The 20267-nt window shown below is 41.3% G+C and overlaps 1 protein-coding gene across 4 annotated transcripts in view; it reads right to left on the bottom strand.

Moving 5' to 3' along the window:
* The window catches only part of LOC138817624 (DCN1-like protein 2), a 31226-nt gene that overhangs the window by 8418 nt on the left and 2541 nt on the right, over positions 1 to 20267 (bottom strand). For 2 of the 4 annotated variants that reach the window (XM_070008095.1, XM_070008097.1), the window contains exons 2-5: positions 18938 to 18989; positions 17475 to 17691; positions 13948 to 14116; positions 5414 to 5544 (exon numbers count right to left, since the gene is read on the bottom strand). In XM_070008095.1, the coding sequence (XP_069864196.1) occupies positions 5414 to 5544; positions 13948 to 14116; positions 17475 to 17691; positions 18938 to 18940 (520 nt within the window). In that variant the 5' untranslated portion in view covers positions 18941 to 18989. Of the gene's footprint in view, positions 1 to 5413; positions 5545 to 13947; positions 14117 to 17474; positions 17692 to 18937; positions 19446 to 20267 lie in introns of those variants that run through there. The other 2 variants (XM_070008096.1, XM_070008098.1) reach the window with 2 other exon arrangements.

Genomic DNA, 20267 nt, shown 5'->3' with positions numbered 1-20267 from the left:
TAAGTGGATCTGAAAAATGTGGTACCTATACACAATGGAATTTTACACAGTGATTAGAAGAATATTATGTCATTTGCAGAGAAATGGATGGATCTAGAACAAACTGTGTTAACTGAGGAAAGCACAGTTCAGAGACACAGATGGCACATGTTTTCTCTCAAATGCAGAAGCTAAAATACACCGGGACATGATAAATTATATAGGTCTCTAGGTATTCACACACGGTGAGACCAAAGGAGGATACTCTGATGGGAAGAATGCAAAGGTGCAATGCCTGTGTGCTTCTGATCATATAAAATAACCTTTATCAAAATGAACTCCAAGAAATGGAAATAAGCGTGTTTTTTAAAATTGTTTTCTTTATCTGTCTTTGGGAGAGAAAGGGGAAGCAGAGAAATGGAGGCACAAGGATGAACAAATGCAGCAGTGGTACTCACTAGCCATTATGTTGAAAATGAACTGTACAACTTGTGGATGGGGAGAAAAGGGAAAAACTTGGGAGAGAATGAGGGCAGGGTAACACTGTCCAAAAAGAAATGTACTCTTTATCTGACTTACGTTACTATAACCGCTCTTTACATCACTTTTATAATAATTAAAATCTTTTTTCAAAAAAAGAAAATGAACTATACAACTTATTAGTGGGGAGGGGAAGGAAAAACTGGGAGAAAGTGAGGGAAGGGGTAAGACTGTCCAAAAAGAATGCACTCATTACCTGACTTATGCAACTCTAATTTCTCTGTGCATCACCTTTATAATAACAATTAAAAAAATTTAAAGCAAAAAATGCCAGGTGCTGCTGACTCATGCTTGTAATCCTACAACTCAGGAGGCTGAGATCTTTGGACAGCCATTTCAAGCCAACCTGGGCAGGAAAGTCCATGAGACTCTTATCTCCAATTAACCACCACAAAATCAGAAGCGGGGCTGTGGCTCAAAGAGCACAAAAGCTCAGGGATAGTGCTCAGGTGCTCAGTTCAAGCCCCATGATGGACAAAAATAAAGAAAGGCTTCTTGGAGAAACAAGTGGGTCCAGGTTTGGGGCAGGAAAACACCCTTGATAAGCCTAAGAGTTGTCCTGTAGTCAATGAAGGAACCTGAAAAGGAAGCTTCTGGCCACACCTGACAACTCCACCTTCAAAAAGGATCATAACTGCAATGAGTTAGAACCCTTTCCCTTTGTTCAAACTGAAAACAAATGTGAAAAAGAAATACTAACTTTGAGGTAAACCTCTGGGAGCCAACTCCTTTCATTAAGGACTAGAACATAATGGCCCAAAACCCAGTGTAACTTTTGTTCCCTTTCTAAAAAATTATTGTTGAATGTTTTATTTAAAAGATACTTTATGCCCTGAAGAAAACATGCCTTTAGCCAGTATTTCCCAAACTTGCATACAAATGAGTTTTGCATGGAAAGTTTGATACCAAAAATGTCTGGATCCTAGCTTTGAACATTTTCATTGAAACAGTAGTGTTACCTAGGCATACTAACTTTAAAAAAAATCTTCCCACATAATTCAAATAAGCAGTAAACCTGGGAATATAGCTGTACTCTCATCTTTGAGCCAGGAGACTATATGAATGTCAAATTACTTAACAAATTATCAACTTAAATATCTGGGCTCATTTTTTCCATAATTTTATCTTCCCCTATATTGTTCACTGTATATTTCATTAGATTTTTAAAGTCACTTACTTATTTTTTTATATTTTTTTCTCATTTTATTGTAAAGATGATGCACAGAGGGGTTACATTTCTTTTTGAATAGTGTTACCCCCTCCCCCTCATTTTCTCCCATTCCTCACCAACTCCCCTCTTGATTCCCTTTCTGAATGGATTGCATCTCTGGTAAAGAGTATGTGCAGCTATCCGGGCGCTGGTGGCTCATGCTTGTAATCCTAGCTACTCAGGAGGCTGAAATCTGAGGATCACCATTCAAAGCCATCCCCAGCAGGAAAGGCCATGAGACTCTTATCTCCAATAAACCACTCAGTAAACCGGAAGTGGTGATGTGGCTCAAGTGGTAGAGTGCTAGCCTTGAGCTGAAGAGCTGAGGGACAGAGCCCAGCCCCGAGTTCAAGCCCCACGACCAACAACAACAACAACAAAAAAAAAACAAAGAAAAGAGTATGTGCAGCTAACAAGACCTGTTTTTCCAAAGAAAATATAATTTTACATTGTAAACATGTGTGGAAAGGTAACAGTGGAATTCTCCTTCTATGTAAGCTAATTAAAGAGAAATAAAAAACATTCTTCAATAAATATTCCAAGCTGGGCACCAGGGGCTCACACCTGTAATCCTAGCTATTCAGGAGGTTGAGATCTGAGGATCGTGGTCCAAAGCCAGCAGGAGCAGTAAACTCCATGAGACTCTTATCTCCAATAAACTACTCAGAAAAGGCCAGAAGTGGAACTGTGGCTCAAGTGGTAGAGAGTTAGCCTTGAACACAAAGAGGCTCAGGGATGGTGCCCAGGCCCTGAATTCAAGCCCCAGAACTGACCAAAAAAAAAAAAAAAAAAAAAAAAAAAATTCCAGTAAGCAAATGAAAAGGATAAGGTATGGATTGGGGCATAGATGAAATGGTAAAGCATCTGCCTAGCAACTATTAGACCACGAGAACATCACCACCGCAGCCTGAACAAGTTAATGGATTGAGGCAGGCAAACTGGCTCCTAGCCAAGAGTAAAAGATGGGTGCTGAGTATCCCAAGAAAAAGTTAGAACAAAGAGCAGGGGCTATAGAAAGCAAGTCAGGAGAAACTGACGTGTGAATGAGGCCAGGGAAGACAGGTGGCTCCTCTCATGCTCAGGATCTCACCATATGGGTGACACTGACGGTGACAAGGCAGTTTTCACACTCCAGTTCTAGGACCTACTGGACACCAGGCTGTCCAGAAGTAGTAGGGTGATGTCTGTGGGTGCCAAGCAGGTATAGAGGCAACCACTGGGTCTCCCTGGGGGGATGGGGATGAGACCACATGCGGATCAGGAGAGAACCCCTAGTGAAGCACCTTGATGCTTGGTAAACACAAGTCTCCCAACAGTTAGCTGAACCACTCTAATAAGCAGCTCCTATCTTGTTTCAGACCTATCTGGGCTGTTGAGGAATGCTGGGACGAGCTTCCCTTGCACTCCCACATGCCATCACCACAGCTAAGTGGCACAGATAGAGCGACAGTTAGGCCTGGGTCTAACCGGCACCACTGAAATCACCTGAAAATCTAACCTCATTAGGTCCCGAGGCCAAGCCTTCTCTCCACTTGGCTTGAGGATTCCTGGTCTTTCTAGTCCCTTGGGAAGGGCTTGCAAGATCTTTCCAGAATACAACCTCCCCACCCCCCAGGAAGCAGGGACTAGCCAGCCACAAGTTGTCTGGGTCAGGGGCTTGTACCATGTGGCTGGCTCTCTTCTTTCCTTATCTCAGTTCGGCAAAGGTCAGTCTCTGAAAAGAAAGAACAAGGGAAACATGTCTTCTCTTTTTTTGTGACCTGGGATATACAATGGATTTCCCTCTCTTTCTTGTCTATGTATATGGCAGTGAGGATCAGACCTTGCAAAGACATTCCCAGCTAACTTCTAGCTTCACAAACTAGCTTGCCTCAATCATCTCTTTACAAATGCTTCACTAGATCACAGCTGGGCATCCCTTAACATGTGGAAAGGTGATAGCATTCACTTCTCATTTGTTCACCTGCATCTCATTTTTGGGCTCAGAACTGAACCTGGGTCACACAATGTGATCCACCACACTATGCCCCTTGGTCCCTGGCATCTCCTGAATGGAGATTACAAATACACTTTTTCGCAGGAAATGACACCACTTCCACACTGACATTTCATTGGATCTGTTCAGGTAGCTTCCTGACACAATCCTCCAGGCTGTCCTTGGTTCTTGGGGCATCAATGCTGATCTGAGAGGCAGGCATGCAGGGAGAAAGGTGGACCAGCCTTGAGGACAGGGGAGCTTCAACAAGATACTTGTTGACTCAATGAACCCACATTGAAATTAGTTTACAAAGCTCAGCATGGTGGCATATCACTGTAATTCAAGTTCATAAACCTCTAATTCAAGCTTTTGGGAAGGCCTCCTCCTGAGGAGGATCAAGGAGCAAGGCCACACTCAACAAAGTGAGCCTAAGACCCTATCTGAAAAACAAACTAAAAGGCAAAAGAACTGAGGATGTGGCTCAAGGGGCACAACACTTGTTTAGCATGTATCATGACATGAATTCTATCTGTAGTACTGCAAAAACAGACACCCTAGAGACCAACACTAGAGAGAGAAAACATGACAATGAAGGCAGTGCCTGCCCCAGGACTGGGAGAGGGCTCTCTGTCCTGGGTCTGATGTGATGACAGCAGCAGGAGAAATGGGAATGATGGCAAGAAGAAATGTCCGTGCAGATGGCACACTTATGCACAAGCATGAGGAAATCAGGCTGGAAAACCACAGGTTGTGGAAGGCTTTCCTATCTGTTCTTTTCTAGTTTCCTATGAAATCTTCAGTCATCACATAATATTGCTTTTACGGAGTTTTTCCTCCAAAGCATACTTTTTCTTTTTCTGTCCAGTGTGGGGCTTTGAACTCTGGGCCTGGGCACTGTCCCTCAGCTCTTTAGCTCAAGGCTAGTGCTCTACCACATGAGCCACAGTGCCACTTCCGATTTTCTGAGTGGTTTATTGGAGATAAGAGTCTCATGGACTTTCCTGCCCAGGCTGGCTTTGAACCTCAGATCTCAGCCTCCTGTGTAGCTAGGATTGGCATTAGCCACTGGCGCCCAGCCAAAACATACTTTCTAATATGCTTGTTCATTAATATTTACTTAAAAGCCCAGGTAACTCCTAACTCCAGGCTCGTAAAAGATTTCACGCAGCCAGATACATTTATCAGACAATCAAGCACAAGTCAACACACATTTCCGGGAAGAGGATAACCAGAAATAAGCCATATAGTATTCAGGTACAAAATAAAACCCTGAACTATGCTAAAACCTGAAGCACAAGCACAGCTGTGCAACGCTGAAGAAGGGCTGTGATGCAACTCAATGCACAGCAGACGTGGTTCCAAGTTAGTTAACTCTGCAGAGCTGTCAAGAGTGGCCTCAATTAGCTAATCTCAACAGAACCTCAACCAGACACAGGCCTGGCTGGCAAGTCTCAAAGAGTCAGACTGTTGACTTCAACCAATTAAGACAATAATATCAAATAACATGGAAAACTTAGAAATTACTTCATACTCTAAGGTTTAAATATTTCAACCAAAAGTTAAGATATACTATTGGCATTATGATAGATAGCAGAGAAAAGAAACCAAGTATCACGACCAGACAGCGATAGTGAAGCCATGTTGATCACATCTACTTATAACCTCATTCAGATCTGGCTCCTTACAAACCTGGAGTTTATACTCACCTAAACCTTTTTGTCCAGGATTCTTAGCAAAGGTAAAGGTAAACTGATAAAAATCTTTGAACTTTGCTGAGTCCTTAAGCTCTTGTTCCAATCTGGGCAGAAGAGCTCTCAGCTTTTCTGTGCTATCACACCTGAGACAACAGAGAAGTGCTTGTTACTCGCAGGCCTGACTCTCAAGCAACCCTTCTCCTGCATCCCATTCCCTGGCTTCCCTTCGGTGTGGCCGAGTCAATCCTAAGGGATGGGGGAAGGTGTGAGTGGCATCACAGTGGGCATCTTCTTGTTAAGATGGATTGAGAATGCACTGAAGCCACTGAACCACGACTTTGTATGAGAGCAAGTTATGTGAATTGTATCTCAGTAATGCTGTCATGAAAAACCAGTCTGGGAATGGTGATGCACGCCTACATCAAAGCATTCAGTACCACAGCTCAGAAGCCTGTCTGGGCTACATAGCAAGTTCCAGGCAACCTGAACTATAATGTGACTTTGTCTCAAGGGAAAAAAACAATCCCAACATTTGTCTTTTCCTGTGTGGGCTGGATGTGGTTTGTTCTGCAGCTTTGATCACAGTTAAGCCAAGACCCTGAGGATGGCACAGCAACAAAATGGGAGCAAAGACAGCATGTCCTCAGCGCCCTGACAGAGCTGTTGCTGCTCAGCCCTGCCACACGGGAAGCCTTACTACTTTGGCGCTTTTTTTTTTTTTTTTTTGTCGGTCGTGGGGCTTGAACTCTGGACTTGGGCACTGTCCCTGCACTCTTCGGCTCTAGGCAAGCACTCTACTACTTGAGCCACAGTGCCACTTCCGGTTTTCTAGTGGTTTATGGAGATAAGAGTCTCATGGACTTTCCTGCCCAAGCTGGCTTTGAACCTCGATCCTCAGATCTCAGCCTTCTGAGTAGCTAGGATTACAGGTGTGAGCATCGCTCAAGCTACCTCGGCGCTATGAGGACCTCTTTGTTGTGGCAAGTTGGATTTGTTTATTTATTTAGTAGGTCGTGGAGTTTGAACTCTGGGCCTGGACACTGTCCCTCAGCTCTTCAGCTCAAGGCTAGCCACAGCAACACTTCCGGCTTTTTCTGCTTATGTGGTGCTGAGGAATTGAGCCCAGGGCCTCATGCATGCCAGGCAAGCACTCTACCACTGAGCCACCTTTCTAGCATCACCCCCCTTTTTTTTTTGCAAGCTGGACTTAAAATATTCAAGTGTTATGAAATCAGTACTGCTGATTTCCTTTCAAAAGAAAAAAATACCTTTAAAATAATCAGCCTGAGCTAAGGGTATGACTAAGTATGGTAGCAGAACACTTGCTTTGCACGTGGAAGGCCCTCGGTTCCATCCCCAGCTCTGAAAAAACAAATGACTAAAAACCCCCAACAGCTCAGCAAAAGCATGTATAGATCTTCAAGGTAAAATGTTTAAAAACAATTAAGCAAAATCTTTTCAACTTCACAAGACCAGAACTGCTACACTTATCCAAGTATAGCAGAGCTAAGGAAAAACCAAAAATGAACTGGAGACCCCTCAACAGTCAGAAAAGTCAGTGAATACATGAGAAGGGGACAGACACTCAGTGTAACAGACTCCTAAAGGTGATTTTATTTTTTTGTCAGTCATAGGGCTTGAACTCTGGGCCTGGGCAATGTTCCTATGTTCTTTAGCTTAAGACTAGCACTCTTATCACTTGAGCCACAGTGCCACTTCAGGCTTTCTGTTGGTTTATTGTAGATAAGAATCTCAGACTTTCCTGCCCAGGATGGCTTTGAACCGTGATCCTCAGATCTCAGCCTCCTGAGTAGCTAGGATTACAGGGGTAAGCCACTGGTACCCAGCCTGAAGGTGATCTTAAGTACCAGTACAAGGATGGTGCCAGGGCATTGGGCACAAGGGCCAGAAGCTGAGAGCTTCCCCAATGCAGTTTCTCCCCTTCTCAGTGAAATACTGCTCACTCTCCTGATCTTGTCTATTTCCAATAGCCTTCAGAGCACTCTCCTTCACAGTGCCCTTGGGTTTGACATATTGTTTGGTTTGGCTGTTTGGACATACAGTGTCTACAAGACTCATTCCAGTAGATGTGCAGCTCCAGCTGGTTCATTTCTGAGCCATGTGAATTCCAGTAATTTGTAGATGAATATAACATATAGGTGAATGCTTCGGCTGTTTCCAGTTTTCTCATCACAAGTAATAGTGTTTCTATACTCATAGGCACATATCCCAGACCTGTCACTGTGTGTGCACCTTCAATTTAATATTGTGAGAACCTGTGGTGCCCACCCCCACTATGTTGCTGTGTCTTCTTTACCCAACCTACAGGGTGGATTTACTGGGTGTTCTGTCACTGCAGACTTCAACTTCCTGATAAGTGAGACAGACACTGTATATTTTCACCAGCTCTTTGGATATCCTTTCATGAAGTGCTTCCTCAAGTCATTTTCCCAAGAGGCTTCCTTTTGTTTTGTAGGAATGCTTTAGAGATACAAGCTTTGTCTATTTTATTTTTACTAGGGATTACACTCAGGGCCTCAAACTTGCTAGGAAGGGAGGGCACCACTGAAATTACTCCACCAGCCCATATGTCAGCTATTTTTTGAGACAGGTTTTTACTTTATGCCTGAGTCACTTAGTTTTGTAATTCTACCTGTGCTACTCCATGTGGGCCAGATGAGAGACAGACATACTTTTGCTTCCCATTTAGTTGAGATGGCAGGCATGTATCATCATGCTGAGACTGGTCATGATGGAGTCATGCAAATTTTCTTTGCCCAGGGGCTGGGAAGGTGACTCAGTGGTAGAGCGCTTGCCTTGCATGCCTGAGGCCCTGGGTTCGTTCCTCAGCACCACATAAGCAAAAAGAAAAAAGCTGGAAGTGGCGCTGTGGCTCAAGTGGTAGAGTGCTAGCCTTGAGCTGAAGAGCTGAGGGACAGCGCCCAGACCCAGAGTTCAGGCCCCACGACTGGACCCCCCCCCCCCCAAAATTTTTTTTTTTCTTTGCCCAGGCTGGGACTCAAATCGTAGGATTCCAATCTCCACCTCCAAGTAGCTAGGATTACAGGCCCACACTTGGCTTTTGTCAGCTATTTTAAAGATACTCATCCAGAACGCAAACTGCCTACTTTCCTTGGTGGTATTTTGTATGACCAGCTTTGTGTGTGTGTATGTGTGTGTGGTACTGGAGTTGAACTTAGGGCCTCATGATTGGTAGGCAGGTGCTCTACCACTTGAGTCACATTTCTCATCATTTTCTTTTTGTTTGTTTGTTTTTTTGGGTCTGGTCATGGGGCCTGAACTCTGGGCCTGGGCGCTGTCCCTCAGCTCTTCAGCTCAAGGCTAGCGCTCTACCACTTGAGCCACAGCGCCACTTCCGGCTTTTTTCTTTTTGCTTATGTGGTGCTGAGGAATCAAACCCAGGGCCTCTGGCATGCAAGGCATGCGCTCTACCACTGAGCCACCTTCCCAGTCCCTCTCATCATTTTCTGCTTGTTAGTTTTAGGATAGGATCTTACTTCTTGCCTACTTGAGGTTCACCTTGTTGCTAGAGTAATGAACATGTGCCATGTGTCCAGCTACCCTCCATGAAAATAGGAGTCTTGGTATTTTCTGCCCAGCTTGGCATCAACCTTGACCCTCACAATCTTGGGACCCCATCCTCCCACATTAATTATGCAGCCAGTGTGCAGTACCACCCACAATACAGAGCTGTGGGCTGAGAAGGGGTTTTGCAAATTTCTGCCTCCTAAGTAGCCTACACTGTGTGAGTCAATGGCAAAATTCTTTTTAGTATAAACATCTACTTTTATCACTTTTTAGCAACATGTTTAGCTCCCTTATAGTCATATTTAATTCTATCTTTTGCCTTTACAATTGAAATCTATAATCCACTTAAAACTGATTTTTATATATAGTATGAGGTAGGGATCACAATACTTTTTTTCCATATAGCTAACCAGTTCGCCTAGGACTATTTACTGAAGACATGTCAGGTCTTCTTTGCTATATCCCAATGAACTGCTTTCTCTATGAAAATACACATCTTTTATTTATTCTAAGTATTTCTTTCTTTTTTTGTCAGTTGTGGGTTTGAACTCTGGGCTTGGACACTGTCCCTCAGCTCTTCAGCTCAAGGTGAGTGCTCTACCACTTGAGCCATAGCACCACTTCTGGTTTTCTGGTAGTTTATTGGAGATAAGAGTCTCACGGACTTTTCTGCCTGGGTTGGCTTTGAATCATGATCCTCAGATCTCAGCCTCCTGAGTAGCTAGGATTACAGGCGTGAGCCACTGGAACCGGCTATATTTCATATTTTTGATAAAACAAAAAATAACATTAAAAATTGTTTTGTTGCATTGTTTTATTTGGTAGCACTCATCTTTAGTTGTACCTTGTTTTGTTCCTCCATCTCAAAGGCAAAGTACCTTACGGTTCCAATATGCATGAGGTTTTTTTTTTTTTTTTTTTTGTCAAACTAAGGACTTTTACTGCATCTAGTTTGCTAAAGTTTGCATTCTGTATCTTGTACTCATCTTTAAAATCTTTGCAGTCATTTTTTGTGTGTGAGTGTGTGTTCCAGTCCTGGGGCTTGAACTATGGGCCTGGGCGCTGTCCCTGAGCATCTTTGGCTCAAGGCTAGGACTCTTATCACACTTGAGCCACAGAGCCAATTCCAGCCTTTTCTGAGTAGTTTATTAGAGATAAGAGTCTCAAAGACTTTTCTGCCTGGGCTGACTTTAAACTGTGCTCCTCAGACCTCAGTGTCTTGAATAGCTAGGACTACAGGTATGAGCCACCAGCACCTGGCTTTCTCAGTCTTATTACTGAAAATAACTTGTAATTACCCATTCTCAGAATGTTATTCCTGATTTTATTAAGTTTGTTCTGATGTCAAACAAACTGGGTAATTCTTCATTTAAGTTTCTGATAGAAGCTATTTAAACTATATTTTTTTTCTCTTTGCTGCTCTTGAAGCTTGAATTCAGAGCCTGGGCAACTGTCCCTGATCTTTTTTGCCCAAAGTCAACATTCTACCCTTGAGCCACAGTTCCACTTGTGCCTTTTGGGTGGCTAATTAGAACTGAGTCTCAAGGATCTTCCTGTGCGAGGTGGCTTTGAACCATGATCTTCAGATCTCAGCCTCCTGAGTTCAGGCATGAGCCACCAGCACCCAGTTCACTATTATTATTTCTTTTAAGTTATTGTAAAAACTAAACTGAGGATAGATTGTATACATGTGTGCAAAGGTCACACAAATAATGTATACTAATAAATATTAGTTCCTTCTATATCCTTTTAGGGAGTGGGGCGTGGGGGCGGGGGTCGGTAGTTGAAGCCTTCAAAATGTAAACTCGAAGATTTCAGGCTTTTAGGCAGGTGCCCTACTGCTTCTGCTCGGTTATCTTGCTCTTCACCCACCCCTTTCTCCCTGTGGTTGTAGAGAATAAATTCTGGACCTTTTTTTTTTTTTTTTTTTTGCCGGTCATGGGGCCTAAACTCTGGGCCTGGGCACTGTCCCTCAGCTCTTCAGCTCAAGGCTAGTACTCTACCACTTCAGCCATAGTGCAACTTCCAGATTTTTCTGCTTATGTGGTGCTGAGGAATCAAACCCAGGGCCTCATGCATGCAAGGCAAGCACTCTACCACTGAGCTACCTTTCCCAGCCCCCAAAATTCAGGACCTTATACATGCCTGCAGGAGCTCTACCACTAGCAATATTCCAGTTCTCTTTTTCTACTTTAGGCATTTCTACTTTATGCATTTAGGCTGATTTCTATGGTTTTCTTGTTTTTGTTTTTTCCCAGTCTTGGGGCTTGAACTCTGGGCCTGGGCACTATCCCTGAACTTTTTGTTCAAGGCTAGGACTCCATCACTTGTGTGACAGCTCCACTTCTGGCTTTTTTGGGTAGTTAATTAAAGGTAAAAGTCTCACAGACTTTCCTGCCCAGGCTGACTTTGAACTGAAATCCTCACATGTCAGCCTCCTGAATAGCTAGGATTACAGGCATAAGGCACCAGTGCCCAGCTTGAATTCAAAGTTCTGTTATCACTTTTTTCTTCAACATTCAAAGTGCTTTCTAATTTCTATTGTAATGTTTTCAAATACTTTTTATACATAGGTATACACTATCTACACATATTTTAACCTAGTTATCTTTATATTACTTTCAAAAAATGGACTTAACACTTCAATCCTTCGCAGTTTGTCACAACTAATAGCCTTGTTTACAGTTAACTTTATGAATGTTGTTTCTTCACAAATACTATGCACTGACATCTTAAGCCATGTCAAGATATGCCAGGCCCTTCCCTGTGCAGTCCAAATCTACTTTGTTATCTAAAGAACTGCTATCTCCCTTAAAGCTCACTTTCTTCTTCTTCTTCTTCTTCTTTTTTTTTTTTTGCCAGTCCTGGGACTTGAAATCGAAGCCGAGGCACTGTCTCTGAGCTTCTTTTGCTCAAGGCTAGCATGCTACCACTTGAGCCACAATGCCACTTCAGCTTTTTCTGTGTATGTGGTGCTGAGGAACAGAACCCAGGGTAGGCTTCATGCATGCTAGGCAAGCACCCTACCACTAAGCCACATTCCCAGCCCTTAAAGCTCATTTTCATTAGTAGTACTAAAGAAGCTTTTGGGGGTTAAGGTTTGCATATTTATATAACTTTTGTCATGGTAGCTACTTTTTAATTTATTTAAAATTTTAAAACATTTTTAAAATTTATTGTTTACATTTAATGTAGCTCCTGAACATCTGTGGGTTTATTTAAATCTTCCAATTGTGTCATGTGCTTGCCCTCTGTCCTGCTCAAGCTAAGTTCTCTGTAATTCTTTTTATGGCCAGTCTTGGGGCTTGAACTCTGGGCCTGGTACTGGCTCTGAGCTCCTTTTTCTCACGGCGAGGCTCTATCACTTGAGCTAACAGATCTCCTGGATTTTTCTGAGTTGTTTATTGGAATTAAGTCTCATAGACTTTTCAGGACAGGCTGGCTTCAAACCATGATCCTCAAATCCGTCTCCTGAGTAGCTAAGATTATAGGCATGAGCCACTAGCAGCTTCTGGAATTCTGGATTGAGATTCTAACAGTATTTCATTGTCCTCTGTATTTTTCTGAAATTATATATATGTTTTCCTTTTTTTTAAAAAAACTAATAATGTAAAGTTTGTACCCTTGTTTTTCCTTATTCTGTTCAGTCCTGGCTTGAACTCTGGGTCTGGGCTCTGTCCCTAAGCTTCTGTGCTCAAGGCTAGAGCTCGACCACCACTTGAGCTACAACTACACTTCTGGCTTTTCTTGTAGCTTAATCAAGAGTCTTATAGACTTTCTTGCCCTGACTGGCATTGAATCACAATTCTGAGATCTCAGCCTCTTGAATAGCTAGAATTACAAATATGAGCCACCAGTGCCCAGTTCCTTTACATTACTTTTTATTTTATGTAAAAAAAAAAATTGTTGCAGCACTGAGCTTGAACTTAGGAGCTCATGCTTACTATATGCCACTTGAACACACCTTCAGCCTTCGTTTTGTGAAACGGCATTTTTTTTTTTTTTGGTCTTTTTACCTTTGGTAGCGGGGATCGAACCTAGTGTGTTGCATTCACAATCCAAGCACTTTGCCACTTAACTATATCCCAGCTCTAGTTTTGTAGTTCATGCCTTTTGTGTCTTTTTCAACTTTTTTTTTTTTTAATTTCATGAGTGTTTCCTACCTTGAAGTAAGGTATGGTTTCATAGTTCATCTCAGCTTCCCAAAGTGCAAAGAACAAATAAATACACTGCTGTCACCAATGTCAAATGATGTCTTTTTCTTGGTTGGTTTTATACAATTGCCAGGAATGTAGATAAGTATTAGAAACAAATGAGGTTTTTTAGAGTTTACTGTCTAAATAGAAAAGGCTGATAAATTATAATGGAATCACTAGTATAGTGAAAGAAATAAGCCCCTATTTATCCCCCTTATTTGCTACAAGTGCTAGCTTTAGGAACATTCATATGCTATTTTAAGATACTATCATTGAAGTATCAGAGAAACATAAATATTAACAATTCAAACATGCTGCACCACCTAATCAAATAGCTCCATAAGCTTAAAGATTAAAAGTCAGTTATGTTAGGTGTTTTCATTTACTTCTGTGACTCATCTGGTAAGAATTATCTTAAATTATTAATCCCAACCCTGCAGGTAGAATAGAAAAGCAAAAAACCAAATGATACTTTATTAATGTTTAATATAGCAACATTGTAAATTATACACATAATATACAATGGTAATGAAATAAATTGAGTGGTAAAAAAGAAACCAGTATTTACTGTTACTCAAAATTGGAAGGGAATAAAAAGGAAGAAATAAGTTATAAAAGGAACTACTATGAAAAAAAACAGCAAATAAAACCTATTCAAATTTGAGATGAAACCAAAGACATACTACTGTAGACACACAAGATAAAGACAATATAGATATGAAACTAGTACTGAGAGATTGCTACAAAACCATTAATGTTGAAAATATCTTCTCTGGTTTAAGCTGAGATTAAATTACTTACCCAAGTTCTGTCATGCCATCTACAAATTCCTTTTTGCTAAATTCACATTGAGTAGCAGCCCTGAACTTCCATGCTATGACCAAAACACTGATACTGGCAGGATCAAGATTTAAATCATCACAAAACTGTTGGATTCCATCAATTCCAATTTTGTTTTCATCTTGTGGGTCTGTAATTAAAATTAAGAGAAAAAGAAGTTATAGTAATTTGAAAATCAGTCCTACAACAGAAGTATACCACTCATATTACATAGTTCTAGCAACAATGAAAGGCAGTTTTTCTACTACACATGAAAGAAATAAAGAGCAACAATTACAATTTGTCTAGAAAAGTCCTATCTTTTAAGAATCTAGGTTTCTGAGTTGTGTGCGTGCATGTGGTTTGTGTGTTTGCTCTAGTCCTGAGACTTGAAAAGTCAGGACCTGAGCTTTTCTGCTCAAGGCTGGTGCTCTACCAATTGAGCCACAGCTTCACTTCTGGCTTTTGGTGGTTAATTGGAGATATTCTCATGGACTTTTCTGCTCAACTGGCTTTGAACTGCAATGGCTATAATTACAGGCAAGAGTCACAAGTGCCTGGCTGGTTTCTGTGTTTTAAGCCACAGGGGGGAAAAAAAACACTGAAAAATATTTTAGGAGACTTAATTAAGTAGCTGGGAGTACAGGTGAATAGTAAAGTATACTTCCTCAGGCATCCTGCTTTCTCAGCCTTTTCATTCTCAGTTGGCCCTTTGACACTTGATCCATACTTCCGATTATTAAAAAAAAAATCTAGGGGCTGGGAACGTGGCCCAGTGATAGAGCGCTTGCCTTGCATGCATGAGGCCCTGGGTTCGATTCCCCAGTACCACATAAGCAAAAAGAAAAAAAGCCAGAAGTGGCGCTGTGGCTTAAGTGGTAGAGCGCTAGCCTTGAGCTGAAGAGCTCAGGGACAGTGCCCAGGCCCAGAGTTCAGGCCCCACGACCGGACCACGCCCCTCCCCCCCCCCCCAAAAAAAAATCTAGCTCGTGTATTCATTTAACAGTCTGGAAAGTCAGATTTCTCATCATCTATTTTTAGTTTAGGGATAAAGGAATCCTAGTATCTATCTGTCAGCTATTAATATAAGGGGTGACATTGATCAAGATGCATTTGTACTCATAAACTGACACGCTGAATTGAAACCCTTTTTTTTTTTTTTTTTTTTGGTCGGTCGTGGGACTTGAACTCTGGGCCTGGGCGCTGTCCCTCAGCTCTTCAGCTCAAGGCGAGCGCTCTACTACTTGAGCTATAGCGCCACTTCCGGTTTTCTGGTGGTTTATTGGAGATAGGAGTCTCATGGTCTCTCCTGCCCGGGCTGGCTTTGAACCACGATCCTCAGATCTCAGCCTCCTGAGTAGCTAGGATTACAGGCGAGAGCCACCAGCGCCCGGCTTGAAACCCTTTTGTATAATAAAATACTGACACCAGAAAAAGGAGTTAACATTAAACAGTAAGGTGATTTAAAAGCATCCCTGCAAGACCTCACAAATTAGTCTTATAATTTCAGACAATTACATACATTGCAATACATCATTATATAAATGTGAAATCTGTTGGTTCAGAGATGCAAATAAAATGCTCCTTTGCTCAGTATAGATGAGGTACGATCATCCTTTCGTTTCTTCCCTTCATGTAAAATTCAACTCTTGTCACCTTAATACTCTAAACTACATTTTTTTTTTTTTTGGTACTAATACTAGGACTTGAATTCTGGGGGTTGGATGCTGTCCCTGAGCTTTTTGTGTTCACGGCTAGTGCTCTACCACGTAAGCCACAGATCCACTTATAGCTTTTTGGTGGTTAATTGGAAATAGAACTCTCACAGACTTTCCTGGTCATGTGGGTTTTGAACCATGATTCTCAGATTTGATTTCAGCTAGGACTATAGGTGTGAGCCACCAGTGCCTAGCAAACTACATTATTTTTATGCATGATGACGTTAATAAAACCACAAACATTCACCTAAATATACACAGGAAAAAATACCTCAGCCATGGTTTATAGGACTTGGAAACTGACATTTAGAGCCCAAAATGATATAGCATGTTTTTACTTTAAATGACTAGAACTATATGAATAAAATCAAATGATGAATAAAGTTTAAAATAAAATTTAAAGACTTGATTTTTAAGTATTTTTCAAAGGCAGCTGTACATATTAGAATATCATTAAAAGTTCACATAGCACATAGCTTACAATCAGTTCAACAATTAGTTAAAAAAAACAACCTTTAAGATACTAAGTAGTTTTTTTTTGAGAACAGTAAGTAAAAATCTGGCTGATTTCTTTAATCATACAATATGGTTTTTAAATCCAGATTTTTAAATTTTTTTTAAAAAAGAAAATTAAAAAAGACTGCAGGGCTGGAAAGGTGGCGCTTGCCTTGCATGCATGAGGCCCTGGGTTCAATTCCTCAGCACCATGTAAGCAGAAAAGAGCCAGAAGTGGCGCTGCGGCTCAAGTGGTAGAGTGCTCGCCTTGAGCTGAAGAGCTGAGGGACAGTGCCAAGGCCCAGAGTTCAGACCCCATGCCATGACCAGCAAAAAAAAAAAAGACTGCAATTTTCAATCCAAAAAGGCATACACACATATTTTCAAAAACAAAAAATGAACAAAAAAGAATGTAAAGTCAAGAAAATTATTCTATTTTGGCTAATAGTTTTAATTTTTTTTTCAGTTTTGAGAAAGTTAGAAACAGCTAAAAAGAAAATGTAAAATAAACTGACTGCTAAGTCCTTTGCTGCCTTATTCAACAAGAAAATTAAAACCTGCTAAGAAATGTGGATCTGTCACTTTTCAAAGCAGACTTATTTTTACAGTATGACTGTGTCTGGACAAGAAAAGCTTTATACTAAGCAATGAACAAAGTGTCTACAATCTCCAACATGGAGGCTTCTCTGCTACAATTTCCTCATGTGGCAGCTAAAGTTGCCTAAATGCTATGACACCACCATAAGGTAGAGCACTTTGCAGAATTGTTCTCACAATTCAGTAATGTTATAAACATTTCAGCTCCAACATAAGCACTTGGGGAAAAAACCCCACAGTATTGGCTGGGTGCTTACGCCTGTAATCCTAGCTACTCAGGTACCTGAGATCTGAAGAACTGCACAAGCCTAGGAGAAAAGTTTGCTAGAATACAGCTCCAAAATAACCAGTAAAAAGTAGAGCTGGGGGTATGGCTCAAGTGGGAAAATGCCAGCCTAGCAAGGTCAAAGCCTGACCTGAAATTCTAGTAATCTAAATAATAAACAACCCACAGTATTAACCAGTAAAGCCTCAGTTTCTCTCTGCTGTTCTCACTGTGACACAGCCAAGAAAGTAGAGGGCAAGAATTTGCCTACTACATTCAACCTTCTTTTCCCTATCCCCATGTCCTTTCTGAAGAAGGAGTTCTAGAGTTGGATATCAGGAAGAGAGCAGTTAGCAGCTCTTCTGCCCAAGGCAGCACTAGAAACTGGAAGTAAAACAGTCCCTTTACACACAGAACTGCATTTCACCTCTTACCTTTGTACCTGCCATACAACTGTTCCAGCTTCTTCTGGTCCACAGTGTTCCTCATGGACTCCTGAAGGAGCGTGTCTGGGTTTTGGAAGAAGCTGTCTGTGGCCTCATCTAGTTTCCAATCATTCTGAGTGAGGCAGTAGATAGCAGTTCTTTCCCCGGCTTGAGTGCATGCCATAAACTGGCGGACCTTGTCCTTCTGAGATGACTTGAGCCTATGCTTTGGGATGCAAAAGCAGAAAACCCAGTGAAGCCACTCCAGAGTATGTCTGTCTCTATTTTTAAGGCCTGTATTTAACTGGACAACATTTCTGAGTTGTTAGGTAACTCAGATTCATTTCAGAATTATAGGAAGCCAAACCTGTTATTCATCAGTTAAGACTGCATAGTCTTCTGAAAACTGAAACGTATCTATAGTAACAAATATGTAAAGCTTCAAAAAATTATGAGAACATTTTAGCAGTCTCTATTAACACATATCTAGCTCTTGACAAGGCAGAGAGCTGATGTCATCACCCAGTGCATGCAGGGTCTTTGGCTTCCATTATTAAGTTCAGGATCTAATGCATAGGAGGCTGTGCCATTTAGAAATGTCATTGTTTCAAGTTTTTCCCAGAACCACATACAACCAAAGATTCTTAGAGGAAATTTACAAAAGTGCCACAAACAGGCATAAAGTCTGTTTATGACAAAATGAAAGTGATAATGCTAGTAACAGGAGGTCTGCATATGTGAAGCAGAAAGAAAAAGGAAAGGCTGGGGGTAGGTGAATAAACAAACAAAAACTGCCAAGTAACCTTACTATATATAGTGTATAATGAAACAGAATAGCATCTTCATACTTCCAGATTAGAGTGGTTAAGTTTCCACTTCTCCAAGACAACTTGATGAAAGTCATTGAGAGTAAATGGCTTTCAAATTCAAAGTCAAAACAGCCTCCAAAATTCACTAGAGCTTTTTTAAAAAATTGCTGTTTATCCCTCAGTGCATCAATCTAGGGCTTCATACATGCTACACAAGCACTCTACCACTGAGCTTTATGTATACATCCCCAGCTTCGAGGATGGATATACTTTTTTTTTTTTCTGTCAGTTATGGGGCCTGAACTCTGGGCCTGGACATTGTCCCTCAGCTCTTCAGCTCAAGGCTAGTGCTCTACCACTTAGGCCACAGTGCCGCTTCAGGCTTTTTCTGCTTACGTGGTGCTGAGGAATCGAACCCAGGGCCTCATGAATGCAAGGCAAGCACTCTACCACTGAGCCACCTTCCCAGCCCCCTGGATATACATATTTTTTTCTATAAAGGATTATACTCAATTTTGTCCAGCTAAAAATGAGAATTTACAGAAACACAAAATAAGTAACTTACAGAAATACACAAATGTAGATGAAAAGTATAGATGAAGAAATTGAAAAGGGAAGAAGAGAACAAAGCCAGGGCTAGAATTAGAATAAAGACATGCATACCATGTACAAGGGCTGAAAGTGGGCTTTTAAAAGCAGGCTTCAAGCTTTCCAGCTGCCACAAAGAAAAAAAAATGTTATTAGTTAGGAAAATCTTTTGTACCAATAGCTGAGAAGTGGTACTGGTCTGAAACCTGAGGGAAATGGCTTCCATAGCTCATGAAAAAAAGTGCAATGTGCCCTCAGTATCCATTTGTCACTAAAATGTCAGTAATAAGCAGCTGAACACATTCCAATCTCTCTCCCACGGCAACATAAAGCACAGTGTACAATCTGATAGGAGGAGGATACAATCTACACACAGCACTTGAGTATGTTATGGGGACCTGAGGTCCTGAGACCCTCCAATGATTCACAATAACACTGTAGGTGAAAGCAACAGTTCAGACAACATACAGGGATGGGTTTGGCTGTGTTCCATTAAGACTATTTACAAAAACAGGCAGATAACTCTTGGCTGTAGTTTTCTTCAGACAACATAGATTTTTATTTTACTTTTTGCCAGTCCTGGTGCTTGAACTCTGGGCCTGGGTGCTGTCCCCAAGCTTCTTTTGCTCAAAGCTAACGCTCTACCACTTGAGCCACAGCACCACTTCTGGCTTTTTCTGCTTATGTGGTGCTGAGGAATCGAACCCAGGACCTCATACATGCAAGGCAAGCAACTCTACCACTGAGCTACCTCCCCAGCCTGACAATATAGATTTTAATAAAACTTAAGAGATCTTGTGCTACCACGGTCAACTGGCAGAGGATAAAATTAACACCTTCTTATGAGGCCAACAGCCAACCAAAGATGGGGCAAATGCAAGAGACACTCAAAAACCTTAAAAGACAAATATGCCACCACCCACAATGGCCCCGTTAGGAGCACCCTTCCTATAGTTACTATGGAATAGCTATCAATGTAGTATTTTAAAATTATGTCATAGAACTGGGGAAAAGAGAAGGAAATTACGAAGTAACATGGCCCAAAAGGGAAATGTACTCGTTACCTGATTTATGAACTGGTAACCCTTCTATACAATACCTTGAGAATAACAAAATTATTTTTTAAAAATGCAACACAACTAGGAAAAAATTTGTTATGGCTATAAAACAAAATCTAATATATTGATTTTAAAAGTATATTATTGAGCCATAAAAAGAAATGGCATGTGTCTTAATGTTGTTTTGAATATCAAAAACATGCTTACTGAAAGAGCCAGGTATAAAAGGTCACACGTTGCACAATTCTATTTAGAGAAAATGTCCAAAACAGGCAAATATGCCAGAGGCTAGGAAGTGGGAAAAAGCTGTGTTTGTGTGGTCAAGCTTTTCTCTTATGATTATGAAA

The sequence above is a fragment of the Dipodomys merriami genome, unplaced genomic scaffold (genome assembly GCF_024711535.1).
Source record: "Dipodomys merriami isolate MVZ:Mamm:240054 unplaced genomic scaffold, mDipMer1.0.p SCAF_70, whole genome shotgun sequence".
NCBI classification, from domain to species: Eukaryota; Metazoa; Chordata; class Mammalia; order Rodentia; family Heteromyidae; genus Dipodomys; species Dipodomys merriami.
The sequence above is the reverse complement of the archived record's forward strand: the minus strand, read 5'-3'. Positions and strand labels throughout refer to the sequence as shown.